Genomic DNA, 24,494 nt, shown 5'->3' on the forward strand with positions numbered 1-24,494 from the left:
CTAATTACGGAAAGTTGGCAGCCAGCAGAACATCAAGCAAGCTGTGGCGAGAGTCAACGGAAAGAATGAGATTAAACCAAGAAATATGTGGGGTCATTTTTTTTTTTACTCATCAAAAAGATGTGTAATGAATTTGTTTAATGTGAATTTTACATTGCGTAAGCCTGCTTCTCATGGTATATTTGTTTACATTTGTTCTGGCTCACTGTCTTACTAGCGTTATGTGGTCTCAGAGGTACGTGTAAAACCATAGTCAGCTAAGTGACACTGACTTCAAGGCCTGAGAGAGGAAAAGAGCAGCAGTTTTTCCCTCCACTGATTTTAATGTTCCATAGGGATTCCTTTTTTCTCCTCAATGTTTATTTTTCTTTTGTACCCCCACACTTCCTTTGTGGATCTATCTATCTATATCTATATCTATCTATCTATCTGTCTGTCTATCTATCCGTCTGCCTATGTGCAAAATAAACACACATTGTAACGCAGTGCAAAATGTTAAGAACTTGTGAAATAAATTTAGTATTTTTCCGTCGTAATGCATAAAAAAGCACACAGTAGTGAAGGAATGAAACAAAAACTTTAAGAGGACCACGAGACTCAACCAAGAGATTCTTTTTGTTACATCTTTAATGGAATATTCACATTTTAGTGCATTTATTTTATTTAAAAAAATAGACAAATTATTATATGGTCATGGTCCCTGACTGTTTCGACAGCGAATCAGAGGATTAAAATGAAAAATAAAGTTTGAGGGTGTGTTAATTGTTCGTGTCACACTTCCGTTGTCCGTGTGTGTAACGCGAGGGCCCTCTGGTGGACGGTTTCGCGGGTTTCGCTTACGCAACAAGAACGATACGTGCACGCGCAGTGGCTGTTTGCCGCCAGTCTGTCGTTTGTAACCGCAACACGCGCCTTGTGATTAGTATTAACTCAAACGACCACGTTTTGGCTTAATACAATTGTGTTTTTTAGGTTTCGCGTTAGTGTACCTGGGTTGCTGCGGCAGCAGAAGTGGACAATAGATCCGGGATTTACCGCTCGTTTGTGGAGTCGGGATTGTAAACCTTTGTAGGCCGCTGTGAGGTAAGACAGAAAAGCTAATGGCTACTCGCTGTTCTTACTGGATTTATGTAAGAATATTGTGATTAATATTAACTTATTATACAAAAAGTATATTGATAGTACATGTACTTAATTCTTGTATAAATTACGTTGAGTAAATTGCGTTGAGGAGAGTTTCAGCTAGTTTGCTAAGACGAAGCGACTTTAGCCAGTTAGCTAATGTGCTAACAAAGCAAGCTTTAAGATTCTCTCCTGAAAATACGAAAGTTGTGGACTTATAATATCTAAATCTAGCTATACGTCGGTAATATGTGCTTACGATGTTTAAAGCCGTTTAAAATATGATCTAGACGGTTCTCGATGTTGTGTGAGAAAACCAGTTAACTTAGCCAAGAAGCTAACGTGTTTAAACATGCGTTTCATGACCCCGTCCAGTCACGCGTGTCCCCAAGTCAGAAATGTACAATCCAAATTAAAGTGCTATTTTGGGATGCAGTTCAGACAAATATGTATTTTAATTTTAGACTAAGGTCCCGTGCTTAAATTAAACACAAATTTCACTTTACACCGCTTTTCTCGTCTGCAGATCATCAACAACAACAACAATATGGCCGATGATTTGGACATTGAAGCAATGCTGGAGGCTCCGTATAAAAAGGTGGGTGTTTGTGCAAGTAAATAAACTCGGTCAGGAATCTGTATAGCTTTCATTTGAAACTGCTAACCAGTCGTGTTTTCTCTAAGTCTTTATTGTCAGATCAATAACTTGAATGTTACTGTCATAGTGGTTTCAATGAATAAATTGCCCATCTATCTCTTTTTGTAGACTTGCCTATATCTCACCTCTACTCCCATGAATTCCAGTGTGAACTGTCAAAAAAATGAAGGTAGTAATTGCCCAATATATTGATGTACTGTGGTACCCTTGGTTGAAATACATAGGCAAAATTATACATAGGTACCGCCAGAATAAATACAGTGGGTGCACATAAGAGCTGGTATCAACTCTGTGGAGACTATTCATTTTATTGTGTGCATGGTATTCTTAAATTCATTTTATCAGGACGTTTACTTGCTAAATGGATAGAACTAGATTGCATGTTTTACAGTGTAAATATATGGCAGGAAACCACTTAATGTCATAATCCCCAGTGCCGAAATCCTGGAGTTGACAAACACAAGAAAATCCACAGAGTCTTTTTTTTATTCTCCATTCATCACTTTGAAAATAATCTGAAACGAATATACTGTAAATGTCATCTCTATTGGTAAAAAAAAAAACTGTTTATGCATGCTGCTGACATTTAAAAGTATTGTATAAATGGTTATTCTGCGGTTTTACAAACTGGAAATGATGGGGCTCAGCTTATAATGTCGTAACGTTCACCATAAGATTTGTTTATCTTTATAAACAATCTAGCCTTTTAACAACTACAAAACAACAACTCAACTTTAGATAGTCTGTGGGAGTCGCTATTACTAAGCCGTGTGAATCCCTGTTTGCTTCAGGGCGAGATGTGTGACTGAGGTGGCATCGAGCTCTTTCAATCCACGAAGGCAAATGGGGTGAAGATCACTGGAATGGCATCCACCACTGGAGCTCGTTTAGTGGCTGGCTGCTAGCGTTGCCACTTTGGGTCTTAGGCTCAGATAGCCTTGGTACTGAACATTGGGCTGCTTAATGAATGAATGAATGAAGTGTCTGAAAAAAGCAATGCTATTTTACATACCCAGCATAGCACTAGCACTTGAATTTTTGGCCGTCTTACAAGTAATGCAAGCACTAGTAAGGAAGAACGACATTGGCAGCCATGTGGTTGGTTTCTTTCTAAAGGTCCCCCTTTGTATTTGTCGTCCTCCCACTCAAACCCTGTAATGAACTCCTATTTAATGATCATATCATATTCTCTTTTGTTCCCATCCCTTCTTTATCCTTACGACTTGAAATGTTTCGCGGTCCTCCTCATGCTGTCTTCTATCGACCCTGCTTAGGATGACAACAAATCCTTAAGTACCAATGGCCACGAGGAGCGGAGCAAGAAGTATGTTTCGTATAACACTTTCATTTTATATATGGCAAAACTTTTGTAATATTTGACTGACTGAACTTTTTTTATTTTCATCTTTTTAAATCACAAGGAAAAAGAAGAGCAAAAGTCGCAGCAGAAGCCGCAGCCGGGAAAAGAAGAGAAGCAGGAGTCGTGATCGCAAGAAGAGTCATGATCGCAGGAGGAGCCGCAGCAAAGAGCGTAAACGCAGCCGCAGCAGAGAGAGGCGCCGCAGCCGTTCCAGGAGCCGGGAGCGTGGTGGTCGCTACAGAGCTCCATTGTACGTAGCCATCTTTTGCAAGTTTTAATCTTCATGTTAGCAACTGTGTCCACACAGTTTGGAGAAACGGTACTCTTTGTAATTATGAGCATGTTATTCAGGAAGTAAAAGGGTGCCACAGTACTCCTGATGAGTGTGAAAATGTCTTCCAGAGAATACTAAATATGCAGGAGTTTAGCCGCCACCCCTATTTACATATCTATTGTGAATCAGCAGAAAAGAGTAGATTTCCCTCAAAACAAGGAATTTGTTGTAATGTGTACAACATTTACCCTTGTGTCCCCATTGAAGCTTTGAGTATTTAGAATTAGCAGTAAAGCGAGTAATCGTAGCTACTGAGATTAAAAACCTTGAAAACCTTGTTTTTAAATCACAGTTCTGGCCTGAAATTTAACGGTGGTCCCAGGGGGAAGACTGGCCCACCACCTGCCGTCAAACTAAGGTTTCTATGATACTATTTTTGTTGTGTGTGGGTAGTTGCTTGTTCTGTGTATGACTCAGACATGGAAAGTCTTTCCAGAAGTATTCATAGAATTTCTCTCTCAGCCGTAGAAGGTCTAGGAGCCGCAGCCCTTTCAAAAAAGACAAAAGCCCTATTAGGTAAGTTTATTCCAGCTTTGGTAATTACTTTTTCCTCCGCTAAATTCTTTGCTGATTATAGTAATTCATTGCTTGTTTTTTGTCTTTTGTTAACAGACAGCCCATTGATAATCTCACTCCCGAAGAAAGGGATGCAAGGACAGTGTTCTGCATGCAGCTGGCAGCCAGAATCCGACCACGAGACCTGGAAGAATTCTTTTCTGCAGTGGGAAAAGTCAGTGTTTGTGAAACTATAGTTCTACGTTGGTAGCCTATTCTACTTTGGATTTGGATAGACTCCTCTAATTTCGGTTGTTTTTATTTAAAGGTGCGTGATGTGAGAATCATCTCGGATAGAAACTCCAGAAGATCCAAGGGAATTGCATATATTGAGTTTGTGGATTCCACCTCTGTACCTTTGGCAATTGGCCTTTCTGGTCAAAGACTTCTCGGAGTACCAATCATTGTGCAGGCTTCACAGGTAACGTAGTTGCTCTGACTATTAAAACATTTACCCAGTTTTTGCTTGTCGATGTTACCATCTACTAATGATAAATTGTGTGTTTGATCAGGCTGAGAAGAACAGAGCAGCTGCATTGGCCAACAATTTACAGAAGGGTAGTTCTGGACCTATGAGACTGTATGTTGGCTCATTGCATTTCAACATCACAGAAGACATGCTCAGAGGCATCTTCGAGCCATTTGGAAGGGTAAATAGTGCCATAGTTGCCAAATAGTGTCACTTCATGTTATGTCTTTTTATTTATGCTGAGGCCTCCTTTTTCATACAGATTGATAGTATTCAGCTGATGATGGACAGTGAAACGGGACGATCAAAAGGATATGGCTTTATCACAGTAAGTTGTGCTGTCGAGATGTTTTGGTGCAAAATTTCAGAAATTAGGAGACCGGTTGGTGTCTCACTCATTTTTTCCAGATTTTATTAGCTTTTCTCTTTCCCCACAGTTTTCCGATGCTGAATGTGCTAAGAAGGCCCTGGAACAGCTTAATGGCTTCGAGTTGGCTGGCAGACCAATGAAAGTGGGACATGTGACGGAGCGCACTGATGCCTCAACCGCCAGCTCCTTCCTGGACAACGATGAGCTGGAAAGGACCGGCATTGATCTGGGAACGACTGGAAGACTTCAGCTGATGGCCAGACTGGCCGAAGGTGAGGATGTTCTCTTTGATCTGCTGTATAATTTTTATACTGTTATAACTTTAAACACTGTCTTGTGGGATCCCTTACAAGGATTAAAAGTCGTCCGTTTTTTTTTTTTTGTCTGTTAGGTACTGGTCTACAGATCCCACCTGCCGCTCAACAGGCCCTTCAGATGAGTGGCTCCATGGTAGCCATGGCTGCAGCTACTGGTCAGTTCCTTGACTTTTGGGTTCATCAAATGTGCTTTTAATAAGACTGGCATTTGCAGTTAACATCCATTTTTTTTTTTCAGCTGCAATGAACCCTGGGTTGAGTTTTAACATCAATGTGCCCACAAACCAAGCTTTGAATCTACCATCACAACCAATTGCAACTCACTGTTTCCAACTGTCTAACATGTTCAATCCAAACTCGTAAGTAGCAGGAGTAGCAAAATTACAGGTATATAAAGAAGTGCTGTTAAAGAGCGTTTTTTGCCTAAACTGCATTGCTTTCTTGCAGAGAAAATGATCCTGGTTGGGAAGTTGAGATTCAGGATGATGTAATTGAAGAGTGCAACAAACACGGTGGAGTCATACACATATATGTGGACAAGAAATCAGCTGAAGTATGTTACTGCCCATAATAATAATAATATTTATTATTATTATTATTAGTATACTAAATGTGGCACTTTATATTGTCATTCTTTTCAGGGTAATGTCTACGTGAAGTGTCCCAGCATTCCTGCTGCTATGGCTGCAGTCAGTGCATTACATGGACGTTGGTTTGGAGGTAATTACAAATTCTGTATGATTTCAGGATTCTGTCTAAATTTTAAAGCACTATTCTCCTGTTATGTATCATCTATTCTGTCTAAAACATGTTATGGCTTGAATTCTCACATGTAAATTTTATTTTTCAGGTAAAATGATCACAGCAGCTTATGTTCCTCTTCCTACATACCATAACCTTTTCCCAGAGTCAGTGCAGGCAACACAGCTTCTTATGCCCAGTCGCCGGTGATCAATCATCCCTGGAAGACTCCATTTTTTTCAGCCTTGCTCTTTTTAACTTTTGGACAATAATAACAGTTCTGCAAGCTGTGGCAGTTTTGTTTCCTTTTAAGTTGGTTACAAAACCAGTAAGGTTAAGAGTTTCACTTGCATAGTGTCCTTACAGGTCTTTGAACTTTTGGAGAAGTTCTGTGGTGTAAAAGAAGTTTCCTATGTACAGCCTACTTATTGAATTTTGCTTCTTGATCTTTTATTGTTCGTACATAATTTTTTTTTCCCCTTTCAACTTATTGTCTTTGTGATAGATCTGATTGGCATGTTTCTCACCTGAGGAAGTGTACAATATTGACAGATACACAATATAAAAAGGCTTGGATTTAAACTGCAATTTTGATCAGACATGAACATATTCAACTTTTTGGCTCTATGAGCTGTGGGAACTAAATGGCTGACAAATCTTTTGTTCATTTAGAGACCATAAGGTTTAGAAACATCTTGTTTTTCTAATCAAGATTTGATTTTTGTAAAGTCCTTGATGAAAGTTCATTTCAAATAAAGCCAAGATAAAGAAAATTGCTCATTTCATTTGAACCGAATTCTTGTTAAAAACAAAACCTGTGGCATTGCTGAGGTTTGATGCTATATTTATTGGTCTGTGTTAATAAGTATTAAACTCAAAAAGGGCTGTCCAGAAAGTATCCAGACATATATTATGAAAAGTAGAAAATGAGAATGCAATGGGATAAAAATGGCTGCAGCTATAGGTCAATCAATGCACCTGCCTGTGCATCAAATCAAATCGCCCAATGCTCTCAGCCCAGACTTGGTTCCTTGTGATTTTGTATTTTCAAAACCTAAATCACCTTTGAAATAGACTGAGATATAATTGTCCAGTGTACAAAGTATTTTATCTCCCATTACATGACAATTCTTTCCAGACAGCCTGGACATTTGAATAATCATTATTTAATGTAAAATATGTACATCAAAAATGCACAATATAAAAAAAAAAAAGAAGATTAACTGTTAAAGTGGATGACTACAATTGTTATGTCATCTCTGTACATCCTTGCCAAGTCCTGTGGCAGGCTGAGCATTTTGGCTATACGCTTGGATTCAACAGAGCCGTAGCCATTGCTGCCCAGAGCGTGACGGATCAGATGAGTAGCACTGTTCTCATCCTCCAGAGCAGAAAGAGCCCTACTCTTCCTCTCCTGCAGCAGTCTTTGCATCTGCCCCACCGTAAAACGCAGTCCAGACACTGGCTTCTTCCACTGCATGTCAGACAGTTGTTCCCCCAAGACCTGTACCACAGTCTGCCTGTGCATCAGATCCCAGAGACCATCAGTAGCTAGAATCAAGAATTTGTCCTGTGGTCGCAACTTGTGATAAGTAATTTCTGGATCTGCTGTGAGGTAAGGTGGTGTGTGGTAGTTTGGTAGCATCATTTTTGCATTTTCGTTTCCGATCAGCATCTCCGGGCGTGCCTCGTAAATGCGACTCAAGAGCTCACCGCTCCACTTAAACTTCATGTCTCCAAAAGCCCTGAAAGGAATCAACAGGCCCAATAACCTGTCATGTTTCACCACCGTCTTCCGCTCAGAAGCAGGATGCTCTGAAAGAACCCGTTGCATCTCGTCTGAGTTGTGGGCATTGTGGTCATTGGTAACCGAGAAAGCTGACCACCTACCATCGTCCCCTCGTACCCCGAGTACTGCTCTGCTGTCCCCCAGATTGGCCACATGAAGATCGTCTCCGTCCACGTGAGCCACACAAGCCGTGCATCCAGACATAGCCACTCTGAGAGGTGTGAAATGAGCGAAAGGAACCCCAAAGTCCACCTGGGCCTCCAAGGAAATATCGTTATCCAGTCTCTTGAAAGCGTTTCTTAAAGCTGTTTGTTTGTCACTATCATCATCCTCGTGCAGATCTATCCTCTCCTGCCAGTATGTCCTCAGGCTATTGAAGTAAAGCTTGCCAGCGTCTGTGCTAACATAGTCGTTAGGATGCTTGTGCCATTGTAGCACCGGAAGTACAGGCCGTTCGCTCTCCACAGCCTCCTCTATGTCAGTTAAAGTCTTTAACGGAAGTAGAGACACGGCTATGTAGTAAAAGAGGCGTTCGCTAACCGCTTGTGCACAAGCAGAACCTGCGTGGCCATCAAACACTCCGAACAGCATGCCTCTGCTCTGTAGACATGTTGCAGCGCTCCGTCTGTCTTCACACGGGGAGTTCGATGGTAGGATATTACTGTCAAACCCTTTTATTAATCCGTTATACCGTACGTCATAGCCATTTGGTTTTAAACTATATTCATTGGTTTTCAAAGCATGGTGTATTTGTGTGAGTGACATCTCTTTCGCTTTGCCGGTGTATTTTCTTCTGGGGTTTAGAATCATTGGTGGATTTGTGCAGGTTTTAGACTGTAGAGTCAAATATCCCTGCACTGCTGTTTTCCATCTCTGTAATGACCACTGATGTTTAAAGTGGTGCACTGTAGTCGAAGACATTTATGCCAAACGGTGGATTCTGAACCTGTAAATGTGTTGGGTGTAATGAATGAAAAAAACATTCAAACCAAAGTATCTAAGCGGTCAAGATTCACTGTGCTAAGCCTATACATAAATACATAACTGAATAAGTGCAGTTCAGCTATACTGTATAGTGGCAAAAACAAAATGATTGCAAGTGCAGCTGTTACTGAATAATGTTCACTAGACACCAAATGATTCATTTTGAATAAATATTTTATACATGAATTGTATATGTAGGCCTACCTTTTACAGCTGATGTGAATACTGTAAACGCACCTTTGCAGACTTTTTATATTTCGCAAATCTGCTTCCTCATTTTCACACGTTGTTTTAAAACAATTTTCAAGGAATGGGAAAGTACAAAGTCCATTCTATTTATATTCTTGGGCGGAAGCGCACCTACCTCCTGCGGTCTTTATGCTGAAATTTTGAATAATGTTTGCTATTTAAAACAACTAGTGTGAATATTTTTTAAAATATAAAGTATTCCTGTGATTTCAAAGTTAAATTCTTTAATCCAGTCACGTGATCCTTTCAGAAAACTAAGAAAATATTTATTATTAATATGTTGAAAGCAGCCAAGTAGATTTTTTTCAGGTTTTTCATGATTCTTTGATGTTCAGAATAACAGTATTAATCTAAAATAGAAATCCTTTGTAACATTAAAGTGTTTTTATCACGACTTTTGATCAATGCTAAAAAAACATTTTCTATACTATGTTGTAGTGTATGTTACAAAAGCCTCTTATGTCAGATAAATGTTGACCTTTGGATCTTTAATCAAAGAATCCTAAAACAAATGTGAGAATATTTTATTATTATTTCTATTAGTATTACTTTTATTATCAATAATAATAACTTGCTATAATTATTATTAATGTTTCACAATATTACTGCTTTTGTTGTGTTTTGAATTCAGGCTTGGTGATATATATGTATATTTATCTATCTATCTATCTATCTATCTATCTATCTATCTATCTATCTATCTATCTATCTATATACACACACACACATCTGTTCAAAAGAACCGATTCGCTGAAATGATTCGGACTTTTTGGACTTCCGATCACTACTTCTGAGAACAAATATAAACTAAAAACAAAAACAAAGATATCTTTCTTCGTTAATTTCTCCATATGGACTGGATATTTATATTTCCAAAGACAGATGAACGAACCAGTCAGAGCAGCATTGTGTTGGTTCATCTTCACAATTTCCGGTAAAAAAAATACATGCAATGTTTAGCTTTCAACCAATAAACTCCGTTAATGTCACAAAAACCCGCCCACAAGTGACCCAGATAACCAATGAGCGTTGTAATAGCAGTCGTCCCGCCCCCTCTATGTGCGTCTTGTGTAAGCATTGGAGTGTGTTTTGAGGGCTGATGACACACTGTTCTGTGAAGATAGTGGGCATGTAGTCGCCTCTAAAGTTGCCCGAATAATACATTTATTTATCTTTTTGGTTGACGTAGGCTTTATAAGTAGCTATTTTCATTATTTCTGTCATTGTTTATGTTGAGGACGCGGTGATTTCAGAAACATGATGAACAGGACTTTATCAAGAAAACTTCTGGGCTCCATGTGTGGGATCTCCAGCCGTCGACCGAGCTTCGCTCAAAGCGCTGTCAACACTGTTCAGAAGCAGAGAGGTACGGTATAAAGGGAATTTAATTCTCTTGTCTAGAGACTAACAGTGACGCAGTTGTATTTAGCTTGTGCACTCTAGAAGGATGTGTGCTAATACTGATATTAGCAAGATGGCATGAACATACTTTCTAGTACGGCTGTATTTATTCCAGTCACTATGACTTTTAATGTTGACGAACATGTCTGTCTTTTTCCACAGAGCTGATAAAGAGTAGAGAACTAGAAAAAGATGAACTGAGACCGCTGTATATGGACTTTCAGGCCACCACACCCATGGTACCCATCTGCTCTAGTCTTCCTAATCACAGACTTGTAAATCTATTGCATGAGAACAATTCTGGGATGTTTACATGCAATTGTTTTCATTGAAAAATGTTCCAGGACCCAAGGGTTTTGGATGCCATGCTTCCCTATCAAGTCAACTACTACGGTAACCCACATTCCAGGACTCACGCTTATGGATGGGAGAGCGAGACCGCAATGGAAAAAGCAAGAAAAGTTAGTCTTTATTATTCCTTGCATGTTTTCATAAGAGAAAAAAGAACATTTTCTGGATTATTAGCATTCTCAAGTAACTGAGAGTTGTATTTACAAATAACAGAACCATAATATTTTGGTTAACCCAAAAATGCACTATTTATTGTTGCCCCAAATGTTTATTTCCTCTTCAGCAAGTAGCAGATCTCATTGGTGCCGACCCAAGGGAGATTGTGTTCACCAGTGGTGCGACTGAGTCCAACAATATGTCAATCAAAGTAAGTATGTCTTTACTGTGAGTCAAGATTAGGATTAGGAGAAATTGGGGCACAGGGACACAAATGACTAGGCATATTCTAAAACAAACAAATATGTGTATATATAGTAAAAATACTAAATTAAAAAACTAAAATCTTTTTTTTTTTTTTTATCAAAGGGTGTGGCTCGGTTTTATAAGGCTAAGAAAAACCACATCATCACCACCCAGACTGAACACAAGTGTGTTCTAGACTCCTGTCGAATTCTGGAGGCTGAGGGATTTGAAGTAACATACTTGCCTGTGAAAAATAATGGGCTGATTGATTTGAAGGTAAGCTTTCTTAATGGGCAAACAGATGTGTTTTTGATCCAGTTGAAGTGTCAATCAGAAAAGGAAAATTAAAAATATTACTGAACAAGCTTCATACGCTTTCTTGTTTGACAAATGTTCTAACTCTACTGGTTGATATAACGTGAGGTAGATTGTAATCAGTGTTGGGGAGTAACTAATTATAATTAGTTATCTAATTTAATTGCAAAAAAAAATTAACTAATCTGCTATATTTACTGAGAAATAATGGTAATTAAATAACGTTTACTCATGAAAATGCGAACACACACAGATTGAACTGATTTCTTTCCCAATTACATTGATTGCTGTCTTTCAGGATTTAAAAAAACAGAATATAGAAACAGAAATATATTCTAATTTTTATGACATTGGTATATGCCAGTGTTTCCTGTCAAAGATTTGATTTAAAAAAACGTATCAGAACTATTAAACTATCTCACCTTATGATATTGAATCTGTTTAACCTCAGAACAATCTTAAAGTGAAAAGAGGTCCTAAAGTCAGATTTTATAGAGGCTATGCTTTAAAATTGAATTTTTATAATCTTAATTCAAGTGATTTTGTCTGTCTTGGCAGTAGTTTAACATGTGTAATAATAACTTTTTATCAAATAGTTGTTTTTACAATATTGCATCCGTGTATCTTTATTGTAATTATTTTGCTTTCTCAGCAATTACAGGAAATGATCCGTCCAGATACCAGCTTGGTGTCCATAATGACTGTCAACAATGAGATTGGTGTCAAACAGCCAATCAAAGAAATAGGTCATTCTTATTATTAATATAATTCTCTAAACATATACCTGTCAGTTCTGTCTTCCGTATCAATGACGCTTTTGATTTTCAGGTCATCTGTGTAGGTCCAAAAATGTGTTCTTCCACACGGATGCTGCTCAGGCTGTGGGAAAGATCCCCATTAATGTCAATGACTGGAAAGTGGATTTGATGTCCATCAGTGGCCATAAGATCTACGGACCCAAAGGTAGCGTACCGTACGTTTAAAAGCGCGATGGTTACATTATCCAAAATATATTAATAAGTGGTTGTGTTTATTAGGGGTTGGGGCTTTGTATGTGAGAAGGAGACCCAGAGTTCGTATTGAGCCTTTACAGAATGGAGGGGGACAGGAAAGGGGTCTGCGTTCAGGGACCGTGCCCACACCTCTAGTCGTAGGCCTCGGAGCCGCCTGTGAGATCGCCCAGCAGGAGATAGTGGTACATACTTCAGAGTGACACTTCAACTTTCTACTTCTAGTCTGAGTTTGCTTATGTGCAGGTTTAATTTTCTGTTCATATTCAGTACGATCACAAGCGTGTGACAGTGCTGGCAAATCGCCTCGTGCAGAAGATCATGACCGAGATTCCTGACGTAGTGATGAATGGAGACCCAGATCAGAGGTACCCGGGTAAGATTCGACTTCCTAAATCTCTCTTTTTTTTCTTATAGGTTGACTTGACTGTGTAATCCTAAAACACTTTCCTTCTACAGGATGTGTTAATTTATCATTTGCCTATGTTGAGGGGGAGAGTCTGTTGATGGCGTTAAAAGATGTTGCGCTTTCATCCGGAAGGTCAGTAGTTTAAAAATGTAAAAGTTTAAAATTCTGGGGTACGTACTGATATTTTTAACTTTTGCAGCGCCTGCACGTCTGCTTCCTTGGAGCCCTCATATGTCCTTCGAGCAATAGGGGCAGATGAGGACTTGGCACACTCATCTATTCGGTTTGTGGGGTTTCTGTGCTTTTGTTATTTAATCTGTGTTCAGATTTTATCAATACACAAATTTCTTGATTGAAATGTGACCACACAAACTTCATGAGGGTATCTGATGCACTTGCACAATTTTTTGTAAGGTTTGGAATTGGGAGATTCACCACAGAGGAGGAAGTAGACTATACAGTGGAGAAGTGCATTCAGCAGGTCAAACGGCTGAGGGAGATGAGGTGAGGTGTTTTTGTTATATTAATGTCTGATACAGTTAAAAATAATTAATACGGTGATAATACGGTTCTATCGTGAATGTGCAAAGGTGAGGATTGTTTATGTTGTTGTTTGTCTTTTTCTTTTAGTCCATTATGGGAAATGGTTCAGGAAGGCATTGATCTTAAAAGCATCAAATGGACCCAGCACTGAATTGTTCTGAACACGTGGAGTACGAAGCCCTGCTGTGGTCGTGAATACTCGTTTCGTAAAGCTTGATTAGGCTGCCGAACTTCCTTAGACCTTATTCTCCCAAAAAAAAAAAAAACACGCACAATTTTGTTTCTGAATTTTGGGGAATTTAACTCGTCTATGTGGAGATGATTTTAAAGTGCATTTGTATGAATCGCAGGGTTTACAGAGTTGTGCTTTTTGTCAGTTCTATCACTTTTTCTCAAACCAGCTTTCACCTCAGTTTTGTGATATTATTCTATAGTATATTAACAGTCGCTCTGTTAAAATCGCTGAAAATATAATCACAAAAGGCATCTTACTATAAACATGCACTGAATGTTGTCCTGTGTCGTTATTGTGTCTGTTTGAGCACATTATACTGCAAAATGTTTTATTAGTCATAGTGTCTCTTGTCCCAGTTCTGAGACCAGCAAAATAGTTTTAGGCAAGTCAGATCCTAATTGGTAATTACACTTTATGGGTAAAACAATTTTAAACAATTGCAGCACCAGCTTGAAACATTAAATGTTTTGACACAGGACAAGATTGCAAAGTGGTGTCATTAAATTCACCTGCCTATTAGAAAGAGCTTAATGGGTAAGAACTTCATGCATATTGTCTGGTATGAGCTTGCATGTCTTTCATGGTTGCAGCTCACAGATTCTGTAGCATCTGTCATTGTAAAGTCATTGTTTTATTCCATTACTATGTCATACCAATAAACACCCAAACCAATTGTTTTGGCCTTTTTGCTAGAAAATAAATGAAGAAAATAAATTGTCCTCTATATTTTTGTTAAAGCTGTGATCAGTAAGGATACTTAAATGAAAAAATGAGACGTACTAAAAATGATTAATAATTCAAATAATGATTTTAATTATTTAATTACATTTAATTAAGATTTTAATAGAAACTATAGAAACACTCTCACGTTGTTTTGTAATTTAATGCAAATGTTATATAATACAAATGATAGTGTTATACATTTGCATATATTTTAAAAAATGCGAATATGAAAAATGTGACGATTGTTGATGCGGACGACCGTTAAACTCCTCAGTTTTGTTTTGTTTGCTCCTCGACCGTTGATATACGATCCAAACAAGCAAAAAGGACAATCTCGTTTCTTTCAAAATGGTGAGTACATTTTAGCACTTAAAGTTGTGTATGTGCTCATATATGTTTATATAAGTCGACGTACGCGTTTGTTAAGGTTTTTGTAGTAGGCTAACTTCAGCAAGGCGTTGCCAGCTACTGCTAGAGTAACGTTAAATATAATTAACAAAGCAGAAATACGTACATTTTCCCGTATTTAACGTTAGGGATCTCACAGCTGCTGTTTCGAACGACATTACTAAATACTTTTGTTGTTTTAATGACTTGGTTAATGTTACAGGCAGAGGAGGCTATCGAAAGGATTCAGGCTCAGAAAGGAGTGGAAGGAGTAATCGTGGTCAACCCAGAAGGTGTCTGTCATATGAGAAATGTTCAGTTATTATTATAGTTTGGTTTCACGTGAAGTCATGTGCTTTTATGCAGCCAGTAGTAACATGAAACCGGTCAGGCAAAGATTTATTTGTTATTTCTTTTAAATAGGCATCCCTATAGAAAGCAATCTGGACCACCGGCGTACACTTCACTATACCTATAATTTCCAGCAGCTGCTGACCACAACTCAGCGAGTGTTGAAGGAGCTTGACCCTGAGGATGAAGCCGTCCTTCTGGATATCGAAACTAAGAAAAATGATATTCTGGTTTCCACAGGTAAAGAAAAGTATACTTGTGTAATGCTAGTTTTCAGTATGTTAGGATGTGTTTTTTTTAAACTAGCACGTCTCAGTAAGAGTCCTTAAAGGTTGAGAGCCACTGAATTAGACAACCTCCAGACGTAAGAGTTTGATAAGGGTGACCATAAGAGCTATTTTCCCCGGACACGTCCTTGCTAGGATTTCTATATTGCCTACAATATCTAGGTTTTGGCTTTGTTTGCGTACAGAACGATCAGTGTATGACAACGTTTTCCTTATGTTTGTATTTGAGGTTATAGGACACATATTTATGACACTTTTTATTATTATTATTATAAATTAATGTGTTTTATTATGTTCTTTCCACAGCTAAGGACTGTTTTATGATTGCCATTAGAAAGTCTAAAGAGGCGCCATGAATTTTTCATTTTCTTCATTATTTCTTTTTCTTTTCTAATTAATAGCCAAACGTGTTATATTCCATGTTCCAGCAAAGTTTATATAAAACACTGTTATGATGAAGAAGTTTCATTATTATAAATATTGAATGTGCTGCTTTTGCTTATTCATCATTTGGAGGCATCAGCGTGACGTTATACCATACTGTACCTGTTTTCGTATGCAAATAAACTAAAATAAAACAACAATGCGTTTAAATTGTTTTGTGAATGCTTAAATGTAAATACTGAAATGTTATATAGAGTACACTTTTAGAAAAATAGTAAAACAGTACTATAGTTCTTTAGCTAATTTATTCTTTTTTAATAGTAGTCTTTTTATTATTATTTATTATACTTTTTCTTACAAATGAGACAGGCATTTAGATGAATCTTTTATTTCAGACAGTTTCACTTACAAATGGTCAGACAGATACAACACAAAGAGCAGAATGAGATTTAGAAAACTGCTTTAAACTCACAAACACACAAGTCCGATTTACATCATACATAACTACAAAAAGGCATGACCAGAAGCTCTGTACATTAAACTTTTTACAATTATCTATTTTCATATATACAGTAAAAATGAACTATATACAGCATCCCCCCCATCCCCACCCCGATCTTCCTAGGAGAGAAAAATAGACAACACTTCTAAAGATGTAGATTCACAATAAAGGGCAAATCGGGCCTTATAAAAGTGCCAATTTGTCAGCCTTCAAATGGTTAAATACTACATACACAGTAGTACACAGTCCATATGCTAACTAGTCCCCTTCATTTAGTTACTTTAAACAAGCTTTTTTTGCATTAGCAAATGTTTTCTCTTTGAGATGAATAGGTTACCAGCACCAGATATCACATCATACAACTGACACATCAATTCCTGGGGCAAAAATCTCATTAGGACTTACAGACAATATTTAAGAACATCTGTAAAAACAAAAAAAATGATTCATTTCAAACGTTCAACAAGGGCCAATTTCTTTTGTGCATACACACCATTTACGTGCTGGTTTTTGAGTTTACCCTGATATCCAGCAGCTGAAAATACATTATTCTAGCTAGTGCTTTATAGCCAGGAGAGCCATAACAGTGACATGCTACCATGTTTCCGACCTGGTAATAATTGGAAACGTGTCAAAAAAATGAATCATTCCACCGATATTCCTCACCTGCCCAGAGAGCTTGTAGGGCACAAGAGATGTAAGCTGTAATCATGTGCACCATCTAAGTTGAAACAACAATATTAAGATTGTTTTAAACAGCATTTTAATAGAAAAAACACAAAATGAAAATACTTCCGAATGTTGCTGGATCTTAAAGGTTGATCAGTAGCCTGTTCATGGGGCAGCTTTGGAAAGGACTAACAGCTCCTGACCAGCAGAGGGCATTGTCTGATTGTCTTTACTGTTTGCTAATTTAGGATTAAAAATGTGGCTGCTGGTGTGCTATTTTATTGCTAAATGCTTAATACTGGTCTAAAAAGCTCAGCTGAACCCAATTTGTAATACAAACCTTGTTTGACTGCACTTGTGTTTTGTTTTGTTAATGATAGCATAACTTAACAATAAAATTATTTAGCAGTTTCTTGCCATACTTTTGGATGTACACTACTGTTTAAACATTTGGTTCAATGTGTATACAGACATATATATATATATATATATATAGATATATATATATATATATATATATATATATATAGACATATATATATATATATTGTTTTTTTAATAAATTTTCTCAAGGTGACATGTTAAATGATAAAATATTTGTATTCGAATGAATGCTGTTTTTTTATGAAATTTTAAAAAAAAAACACCTCACAAATATTAGGGAGCACAAACATTTACAAAGAGAAGATATGGCTGCTGAAAATGTATTTTACCATCACAGCGATTCATTTTTTAAAATATATTAAAATAAACTTATTTTAACGTGTAATAATAATTTGAAATATTACAGTTTTTACTGTATTTCTGATCAAATAAATGCAGCCTTGCGGAGCATAAGAGACTTCTTTGGAAAACATAAAATAATCTTACCGACGCCAAACTTTTGAACAGTAGTGTATTTGCCCTCTGCTCAACACATGATTATCTTAACACATCTGCTCCTCAACCTTCCACAGAAACAGTACTGTATTCATGGCACTCATCCTGTGAGATTTCACTGTACTGTTATTTACTATTTGCTTATCGGATTACATTATATCCACAAAAAACTCACAAGGGTTGCCCATGGCATGCTGGAAAGACTGGCGACTGGCGGTGAGTTCAGGTGGGATGGCCCCTATTTCCCTCACTGGAGGGGCCCTTGGGGGCCCGCTGCTGATAGCCCCCTTAGGGGTCAATCTGGCCAGGCTGTAGGGAGGAGGCAGGCCTGGGGGTCCGTAAGAGGAAGCGTGGCTCCGTTCGCTGAGCGCACAAGAGGTGTGGCCGTACTTGGAAAAGGGAGCGTGGCTATAGGAGAAGGACGTGCGGCTGTGTTGAGAGGGAACACGGGACTGAGTGTAGCTGCGAGATGAAGGAGCATGGCTCCGGTGACTCAACTGGCTGGCTGAACGCTCAACCCGCCTCCCGCCTGCTCGATTGCCTGAATCCGATTCGCTGCCCCCGCTGCCTGCTGATTTGCGGTCCTTGTCCCTCGGCACAGGCCGCTGGCTCCTCCCACCGCTAGGATTGGAACTACTGCTTCGACTTCCTGAAAAATAAACAGAGATTTATATGGTTATATGGAGAAAAACCAGTGCAAAACTGCAAAATAATAAATCAACCTAATGTATTTTATTCTCCTATCTTTACATGACATCAGTGGTTAACATTGCTTGGTTAACCTCTGCACAGTGACAATATATTTATGATTTAACACCAGTAATAATAAAATAATAAAAACGCGATAAAAGTGATAAAACAATTCTTTAGTCTTTTAGCTTAATGCATGACAAAAAAATTTAAATGTCCCTGCATGGTAACAAGGAAAATAAAAAGCAGGTGAAAAACTAATATTGACAGCAAGTAACTACACAGTTTATATATATATATATATATATATATATAGGGATATATATATATATATATATATATATATATATATATATATATATATATATATATATATATATATATATGTTTTCTAAGTCTCTTAAGACAGCATTGTGACATTACAATTCAAAAATAAAAAATAATATATTCAAAAATAAATTCTAAATCTGTTTTAATATCAAAATGTAACATTTCTGTGATGGCAAAGCTGAAATTTCAGCAGTCATTACTCCAGTCTTCTGTGTCACATAATCCTTCAGAAATCATAATTTGCTGATTAGGTCTTCAAAAAATTTTTCTGTTGTTAGCAGTGTAGAAAACTCAACTTGATATTTTTTAATTAATAGAAGCCTTTATTTTAATGTCTTCTGTCAGTTTTGATTAAAGTTTTTTTTTGCATAAAAGAATTCATAGGTAAAAAAAAAAAAAATAATGTCAAACTTTAAAAAAAGTGTTGCTTGATAATTGATTGTTGATGTCAGACGCTGTCCAGTTCAAGTTCTGTCACTTAGCAGATTTCTGCTTAGCAGCTTTATCCTTAAAAAAACATAAACAACATGGTAATATAAAGTAAAATGAAATCTTTAATAATACAGGTTCACTTGCTGTATGAAAAAGTAATGAAAGTCATTATTACTGATCTTTCATGTTGTAGGGCATATGCAGCTATTGTTAATATAAAAAAATAATACTGTTTGATTTAAAGGATTTTGGTACTGTGACGACAAATGTAATATCTGAACCTTTATGCAAAACGAATCAGTGCTGCCTCCTTTCATTTTTCTGAAGTAATAGCTCATTAGTTTGTGTTAATGAAGATCTGCTATTCACAAAAACACTCCATCCCTCACTAACTCTATAATGACTAATCTTTTGCATTTCTTACTCCTAATTCCGTCATGCCATGATCCAAGAGTGATTAAAATCTGATGAAAAATGATGGCAATAAAAGAGCTGATGAAATACATCTATCAGATGTGCAATTAAAACTGGATGACATGAGACTGGAGTCAAATGACGATGCAAATGGGATCATGAGGTGCTCCATCCTGAATTTAAACACTGTCAAACTTCAAGCCACATCATTTCACTCTTACATAACAGGCATGACAAAGCTTTACAAACACATATGATTACTACATTGATATTGTCATGTGCATTCCCAGACTTCGGTGTATGCATCTCGTTTTCCCACAACACTTGACATGCTGAGAAATACAGAGACAAGAGGAGAGGCAGCAGAACAAATCCAGCAATAGAAACCCCAGTCATGGAGGAAGGCTGTAAGAGATAGAGAGAGAGAGAGAGAGAGAGAGAGAGAGAGAGGAGAGTGAGAGAGGGAGGCTGCCTTACCGGACACCCCAGGGTTGGGACTACCTCCTCCATCAGTCTGCCATTGCACAGCAGAAATGAACAGGAAACAACACAGTTAAGCCGTCTGTCTATCTTAACACCAAAAGCTCTATCAAACACAAATCATCCTCACAGCCTCAGTGCAGTACTGGAATCTGCTCAGTACAAATAAAATCTTATACGTGCTCATATAAGATATTTATTTACATGTTGTGATGATATGTTAGAATTTACAGTACAATAGTGATATCTAGGGTGGTCTGAATGCCAACATTTCAGTTGCTGATACCATTTCGACTGATATTTAGTGCTTTATTTTGTAGAATTCAAGTAGAATTACAATATTTACAAAAACAAAATCTTCAATTATTTCTGTTAAATCTGTTAAAATAACTGTACAAGTTATCAGCCGGTGAATCACATAATCATTAAATTACCATTTAAATCTCACTAAATTACAAATTTTTAACGAGTTCATTTTCAACATTTTATTTAGACTTTTTTTCTTTTAATTGAACAAGTCTTCTCAAAATTTAACAACTTTAATCTCTAGATGGTTTTATTTTTTTTTTATTATTGCTTGGCCCTAATCCACTTCCATAGATAATGAAGAGAGATTTTTTTGTTAGTATTGTTGATTCATTAATGTGTTATAAATAGAAATTTTATACTGAATGGAATCAATATTGAGTATACTTTTGACATCCCATGGGATATCGGTTTTAAAAAAATCCATTCAAAAGTTTGGGGTCAGTAAGGTTACTTATTTTTTAATTGATATTGATACTGTTATTCAGTAAGGATGCATTCAAATAGTCAAAATCAAGTTGAAGACATTTTATTTTAATTTCAAATACTGTTCTTTTATAACTTTCAATTCATTAATGAATACTGAAAAAAATGTATCATTGTTTCAACAAAAATATTACTGTAAAAAAATATAAAAAGAATAATTATATGATTAAAATATTATATATAAAAATGTTTTTCAGCACCAAAGATTTCTGAAGGATCATGTGACACTGAAGGCTGAAGTAATTGCTGCTGAAAATACAGCTTTATATAAAAGGAATAAATTACATTTTAATATATCTATTAAAAAAGAATAGTTATTTTAGAATAGATATTTTACATTTTTATATTATTTCTTTATATTATTGCTTTTAATGTGTTCATAAGAGGTTTCTATCAAAAACATTTTTAAAAATCTTACCAACCCCCAAACATATGTAAATCATATGTAAAAAATGTATCTCAAAAAACTGTAATATCATGAAAAAGGTCAATATTTTTTGTCACTCATTTCAGGAAACCTTTGCAGGTGTTTTGAGATAGTTAGCTGATTAGGGTATGACAACATGATATTGACAAACTTTTTCACAACATTACAATTTTCTGGGGTTTTCGTTATCTGTAAGCCATAATCACCAAAATTTGAAGAAATAAAGGCATGAAATATTTCATATAATCTATATAATATATGTGTTTCACTTTGAGTGACAAAATGCATTGACCTTTTTCATTATATATATTTTTTTTTAAATGTACCTGTATATATAGTATATAAATATTTCAATGTTTTTCCACACAGCCAAGCACATGCCCTAGTTTTACTTTGTTTGACTGCTATTCATCCATGCTTCAAACCTCACAACACACCTAAACCATCACTCAGATCACTCTAGCTGCTTTCTGCAGGCAACTCACAAACACATTCACAATAGGCTGCCGACTTTCCTTCCTGACATCTTCACTGAGCTACTGCATGGCATGTGTGAAATGAGCAACAGGTTATGCATTATTGTGATTGGGTCGTGGATTGAGATGGATGTGTCTTTGCGCAATGCATCGGCGTTGAAGACAACAAGCACCAGAGACTGAGATGAATGCAAGCACCGCAGGCGAAATCATGACAAGAGCTGAAATCAATTCTTAAAATGTTGAGGACAATAAACTGAGAGATGCCTGAACGGTTTTAAAGCTGCAAAATGCTACAGCTGGGATGGATCCACCATATTTGAAAAAAAAAAAGCCTTGTGCTGGGATAGCAGTATAAAAATAATATAACTGTATAACTAAAACATATAAGAATGTGCAAGCTATATAATTTCATAACTACTGCTTTCAAAAACTAGACTATACCACAGGATTGGGATTTTCAGTTTTAAAATTAGCCTGATATTTATTTCAGGTCCTCTTACTGTGATGCCTTAAGTGACGGATAACCTTTCTGTACTCACCCTCACTGTGATGACTTCCTGCGCTGCCGCTGTGGAAACTGTGGCAGGGGTCAGAATATCCTGGGGGGAAACCAGAAGGCGCTGTGGAGAAGGGTGGATAGGGGAAGGGCTGACCGCCCATGGGCCATGGGTTAGTGGACGGAGGGGGAAGAGGAGCCAACGTATCCTGCTCTGAACCAGCACCACTTGATCCCTCATTCAAGTTTAGTGTAGCCATATCTAAGAAGAAAGAAGGAAATGTAAAGAGATACGTACCTTTTATAGAGGTTGGTAAAAAACGTAAAGGAATAGTTCAGCCAAAAATTAAAATTGGCCTAGAATATACTCTCTCTCAGGCCATGCAAAATATAGATACATTTGTTTCTTCTTTAGAACAGATTTGGAGTGATTTATCATGACATCATTTGATCACAAATGGATACTCTGCAGTGAATGGGTGCCGTCAGAATGAGAGTCCAAACAGTTGATAACACTTTGCTTTCATTTCATCAATTAACATCTTCTGAAATGAAAAGCTTCTTACTTGTAAGAACAAAATCCTACTTTAAATCCTAATAACAGATCAGAATATTTGTATCTACATATCATATGCTTATAAATTGTGCTTGATTTATGCTTATTTCTCATCTGACTGAAGAAAGCAATAGGCAGAGACTGGAGCTAATGGTCTGAAGATGCCTTAATGATACATTTATTACAAACATACAGCTTTCCACTTGACAGAACATTAACTCGTTAGACTTTTGTGTGTATATCGGTCATATTTTTTTATCAGCTGATGACGGCACCCATTCACTGCAGAGGATTCAATGGTGAGCCAGTCATATATTTGCTCCGATAAAGAAACAAAGTCCTCTGTATCTTGGAACAGCCTGAGGGCAAATACATTTTCACCTAATCTTCATGCTTGGGTGAACTATTGCTTTGAAGGAAATGTAGAGATGTGTTGTACTTTGACAGAGATCTCCGAATGTGTAGTAACACTGTTCAGAGAAGGTGATCTTGTTGACAGTGTGTCGAAGATAGCCATGTTTTAGCAGGCTGCTGGCATATTTCCTGGCATCCCGTCGGTCTTTGAATCCCTCGACCCGTGAGTAGAGCCAGTCTACTACATCACCTCCTGTAACATGTGAGATCCAGACAGATTACAAATAAAAACCTGCAAACCAGGGATGTGTTAGTTATCTAATACCATATGGTACAATACCATGGAAAACTAACAACATATAAACATTTCTGTTAACTGAAATAAAACATAATATATGCATTCAGCAGGATTAAATCTTACAAACAGGAAAAAAGGCAGCTCACCTATAACAGCGTTAGCTATAGTAATCTTCAGCCACATTCTGTCCCTTATTTCTAGTCCTGAGTCTGGGAGCTGCATCACCTTCACAATAGTGGCCATGTCCGTCTTTCCCACTGTAAGAGGGAGATCGTCAAACTCTGTAAAAGACAACAAGATGATTAGCATTACACTTTGCGAAAAGAAGATGCTGTGATTTGTCAGAAAGACAAGACTGTACCGTTTTGTGGGTAAGATCCTGTAAGTGCAGTAGTGTGGGAAATCCATGCTGCCGGGTCAATGGGTCTAACTGGTTCAGCTTTGGAAAAGAAAAAAAGCAGAGTACGAGTAGATGGATTAGTACAGCTGTGCCTGTGCCTGCTTTTGAGTATCTGAAAAAAAATATAAACAAAGATTTTGCGTCTACTGACCTCTGGGTATTGTAAAGTAACTACGAGGGGAAGGGTCCCAGCATTTGGCAACAGTGAGACTGATGGGCCTACAGAGGACAAGTATAATACTTAGTTAAAACGCAATTACTTTAACTGAGACAATTCACACACCTTGCTCCTGTTCATTCTTACCCATTCTTTGAGACAATCTCTCTGAGGATCCTGACTGCATCATCATTGCTCATGTTTTCAAAGTTCACGTCATTTACCTGAAATTAAAAATGTGTCATAAACATATGCTGCCATTTTGAATATTAACAATGTAACAAATTATTTATTTATAATTATTTTGAATTATCATGAGACACCAGCACATTATAAGGGGGCCTCAGTATGACTTTCATCCTTCTTTCATCAAAATTCTATCATCATTTACCC

General features: G+C 37.2%; 5 protein-coding genes across 7 annotated transcripts in view; 3 read left to right on the forward strand and 2 right to left on the reverse strand.

Moving 5' to 3' along the window:
- The first annotated feature begins 834 nt into the window (after positions 1-834).
- On the forward strand, positions 835-6,699 carry rbm39a (RNA binding motif protein 39a). 3 transcript variants are annotated; one of them, XM_043252036.1, is made up of 17 exons: positions 836-1,083; positions 1,649-1,720; positions 1,889-1,949; positions 3,055-3,104; positions 3,202-3,390; positions 3,767-3,832; positions 3,937-3,990; positions 4,087-4,204; positions 4,298-4,450; positions 4,542-4,679; positions 4,761-4,826; positions 4,936-5,140; positions 5,260-5,340; positions 5,424-5,544; positions 5,633-5,738; positions 5,827-5,905; positions 6,036-6,699. In XM_043252036.1, the coding sequence occupies exons 3-17, from the start codon at positions 1,944-1,946 to the stop codon at positions 6,134-6,136; spliced, it is 1,533 nt and encodes a 510-aa protein (XP_043107971.1). In that variant the 5' UTR covers positions 836-1,083; positions 1,649-1,720; positions 1,889-1,943; the 3' UTR covers positions 6,137-6,699. The 3 variants fall into 3 exon arrangements, with proteins under 3 accessions (XP_043107972.1, XP_043107971.1, XP_043107970.1); XM_043252035.1 differs by lacking the exon at positions 1,889-1,949; XM_043252037.1 differs by lacking the exons at positions 1,889-1,949; positions 3,767-3,832 and having other exon boundaries at positions 835-1,083.
- Positions 6,324-9,052, reverse strand: si:ch211-15p9.2 (uncharacterized protein LOC562650 homolog). The gene is made up of 2 exons (XM_043252038.1): positions 8,904-9,052; positions 6,324-8,661 (listed from the first exon to the last, which is right to left on the reverse strand). The coding sequence occupies exon 2, from the start codon at positions 8,634-8,636 to the stop codon at positions 7,146-7,148; it is 1,491 nt and encodes a 496-aa protein (XP_043107973.1). The 5' UTR covers positions 8,637-8,661; positions 8,904-9,052; the 3' UTR covers positions 6,324-7,145.
- A 969-nt stretch (positions 9,053-10,021) lies between these two features.
- nfs1 (NFS1 cysteine desulfurase) lies at positions 10,022-14,038 on the forward strand. Its single transcript, XM_043252670.1, has 13 exons — positions 10,022-10,314; positions 10,512-10,588; positions 10,694-10,810; positions 10,984-11,067; positions 11,226-11,378; positions 12,070-12,163; positions 12,246-12,380; positions 12,455-12,612; positions 12,698-12,803; positions 12,887-12,968; positions 13,036-13,119; positions 13,251-13,340; positions 13,467-14,038. The coding sequence occupies exons 1-13, from the start codon at positions 10,206-10,208 to the stop codon at positions 13,528-13,530; spliced, it is 1,353 nt and encodes a 450-aa protein (XP_043108605.1). The 5' UTR covers positions 10,022-10,205; the 3' UTR covers positions 13,531-14,038.
- A 361-nt stretch (positions 14,039-14,399) lies between these two features.
- Positions 14,400-15,943, forward strand: LOC122354476 (dynein light chain roadblock-type 1-like). The gene is made up of 3 exons (XM_043252671.1): positions 14,400-15,017; positions 15,148-15,315; positions 15,669-15,943. The coding sequence occupies exons 1-3, from the start codon at positions 14,927-14,929 to the stop codon at positions 15,716-15,718; spliced, it is 309 nt and encodes a 102-aa protein (XP_043108606.1). The 5' UTR covers positions 14,400-14,926; the 3' UTR covers positions 15,719-15,943.
- A 1,750-nt stretch (positions 15,944-17,693) lies between these two features.
- dvl1b (dishevelled segment polarity protein 1b) overlaps positions 17,694-24,494 on the reverse strand; it is a 28,202-nt gene continuing 21,401 nt past the window's right edge. Inside the window, exons 9-15 of the mRNA XM_043252387.1 lie at positions 24,249-24,325; positions 24,096-24,163; positions 23,906-23,983; positions 23,691-23,825; positions 23,332-23,499; positions 22,380-22,598; positions 17,694-18,445 (exon numbers count right to left, since the gene is read on the reverse strand). Of these exons, the coding sequence (XP_043108322.1) occupies positions 17,946-18,445; positions 22,380-22,598; positions 23,332-23,499; positions 23,691-23,825; positions 23,906-23,983; positions 24,096-24,163; positions 24,249-24,325 (1,245 nt within the window). The 3' untranslated portion in view covers positions 17,694-17,945. The remainder of the gene's footprint in view (positions 18,446-22,379; positions 22,599-23,331; positions 23,500-23,690; positions 23,826-23,905; positions 23,984-24,095; positions 24,164-24,248; positions 24,326-24,494) is intronic.

Source organism: Puntigrus tetrazona, chromosome 11 (assembly GCF_018831695.1).
Source record: "Puntigrus tetrazona isolate hp1 chromosome 11, ASM1883169v1, whole genome shotgun sequence".
NCBI classification, from domain to species: Eukaryota; Metazoa; Chordata; class Actinopteri; order Cypriniformes; family Cyprinidae; genus Puntigrus; species Puntigrus tetrazona.

What these genes read in the sequence shown, in the direction of transcription:
- LOC122354476 (XM_043252671.1), top strand. Translation starts at nt 14,927, where the DNA reads ATGACTTGGTTAATGTTACAGGCAGAGGAGGCTATCGAAAGGATTCAG. An exon ending in AATCGTGGTCAACCCAGAAG is followed by an intron (nt 15,018 to 15,147) that starts GTGTCTGTCATA and finishes TCTTTTAAATAG; the next exon opens with GCATCCCTATAGAAAGCAAT. An exon ending in TGATATTCTGGTTTCCACAG is followed by an intron (nt 15,316 to 15,668) that starts GTAAAGAAAAGT and finishes TTCTTTCCACAG; the next exon opens with CTAAGGACTGTTTTATGATT.
- rbm39a (XM_043252035.1), top strand. Translation starts at nt 1,670, where the DNA reads ATGGCCGATGATTTGGACATTGAAGCAATGCTGGAGGCTCCGTATAAA. An exon ending in GGTCGCTACAGAGCTCCATT is followed by an intron (nt 3,391 to 3,766) that starts GTACGTAGCCAT and finishes TTTAAATCACAG; the next exon opens with TTCTGGCCTGAAATTTAACG. An exon ending in CCACCTGCCGTCAAACTAAG is followed by an intron (nt 3,833 to 3,936) that starts GTTTCTATGATA and finishes TTTCTCTCTCAG; the next exon opens with CCGTAGAAGGTCTAGGAGCC.
- nfs1 (XM_043252670.1), top strand. Translation starts at nt 10,206, where the DNA reads ATGATGAACAGGACTTTATCAAGAAAACTTCTGGGCTCCATGTGTGGG. An exon ending in CACTGTTCAGAAGCAGAGAG is followed by an intron (nt 10,315 to 10,511) that starts GTACGGTATAAA and finishes CTTTTTCCACAG; the next exon opens with AGCTGATAAAGAGTAGAGAA. An exon ending in TTCAGGCCACCACACCCATG is followed by an intron (nt 10,589 to 10,693) that starts GTACCCATCTGC and finishes AAAATGTTCCAG; the next exon opens with GACCCAAGGGTTTTGGATGC.
- si:ch211-15p9.2 (XM_043252038.1), bottom strand. Translation starts at nt 8,636, where the DNA reads ATGTCTTCGACTACAGTGCACCACTTTAAACATCAGTGGTCATTACAG.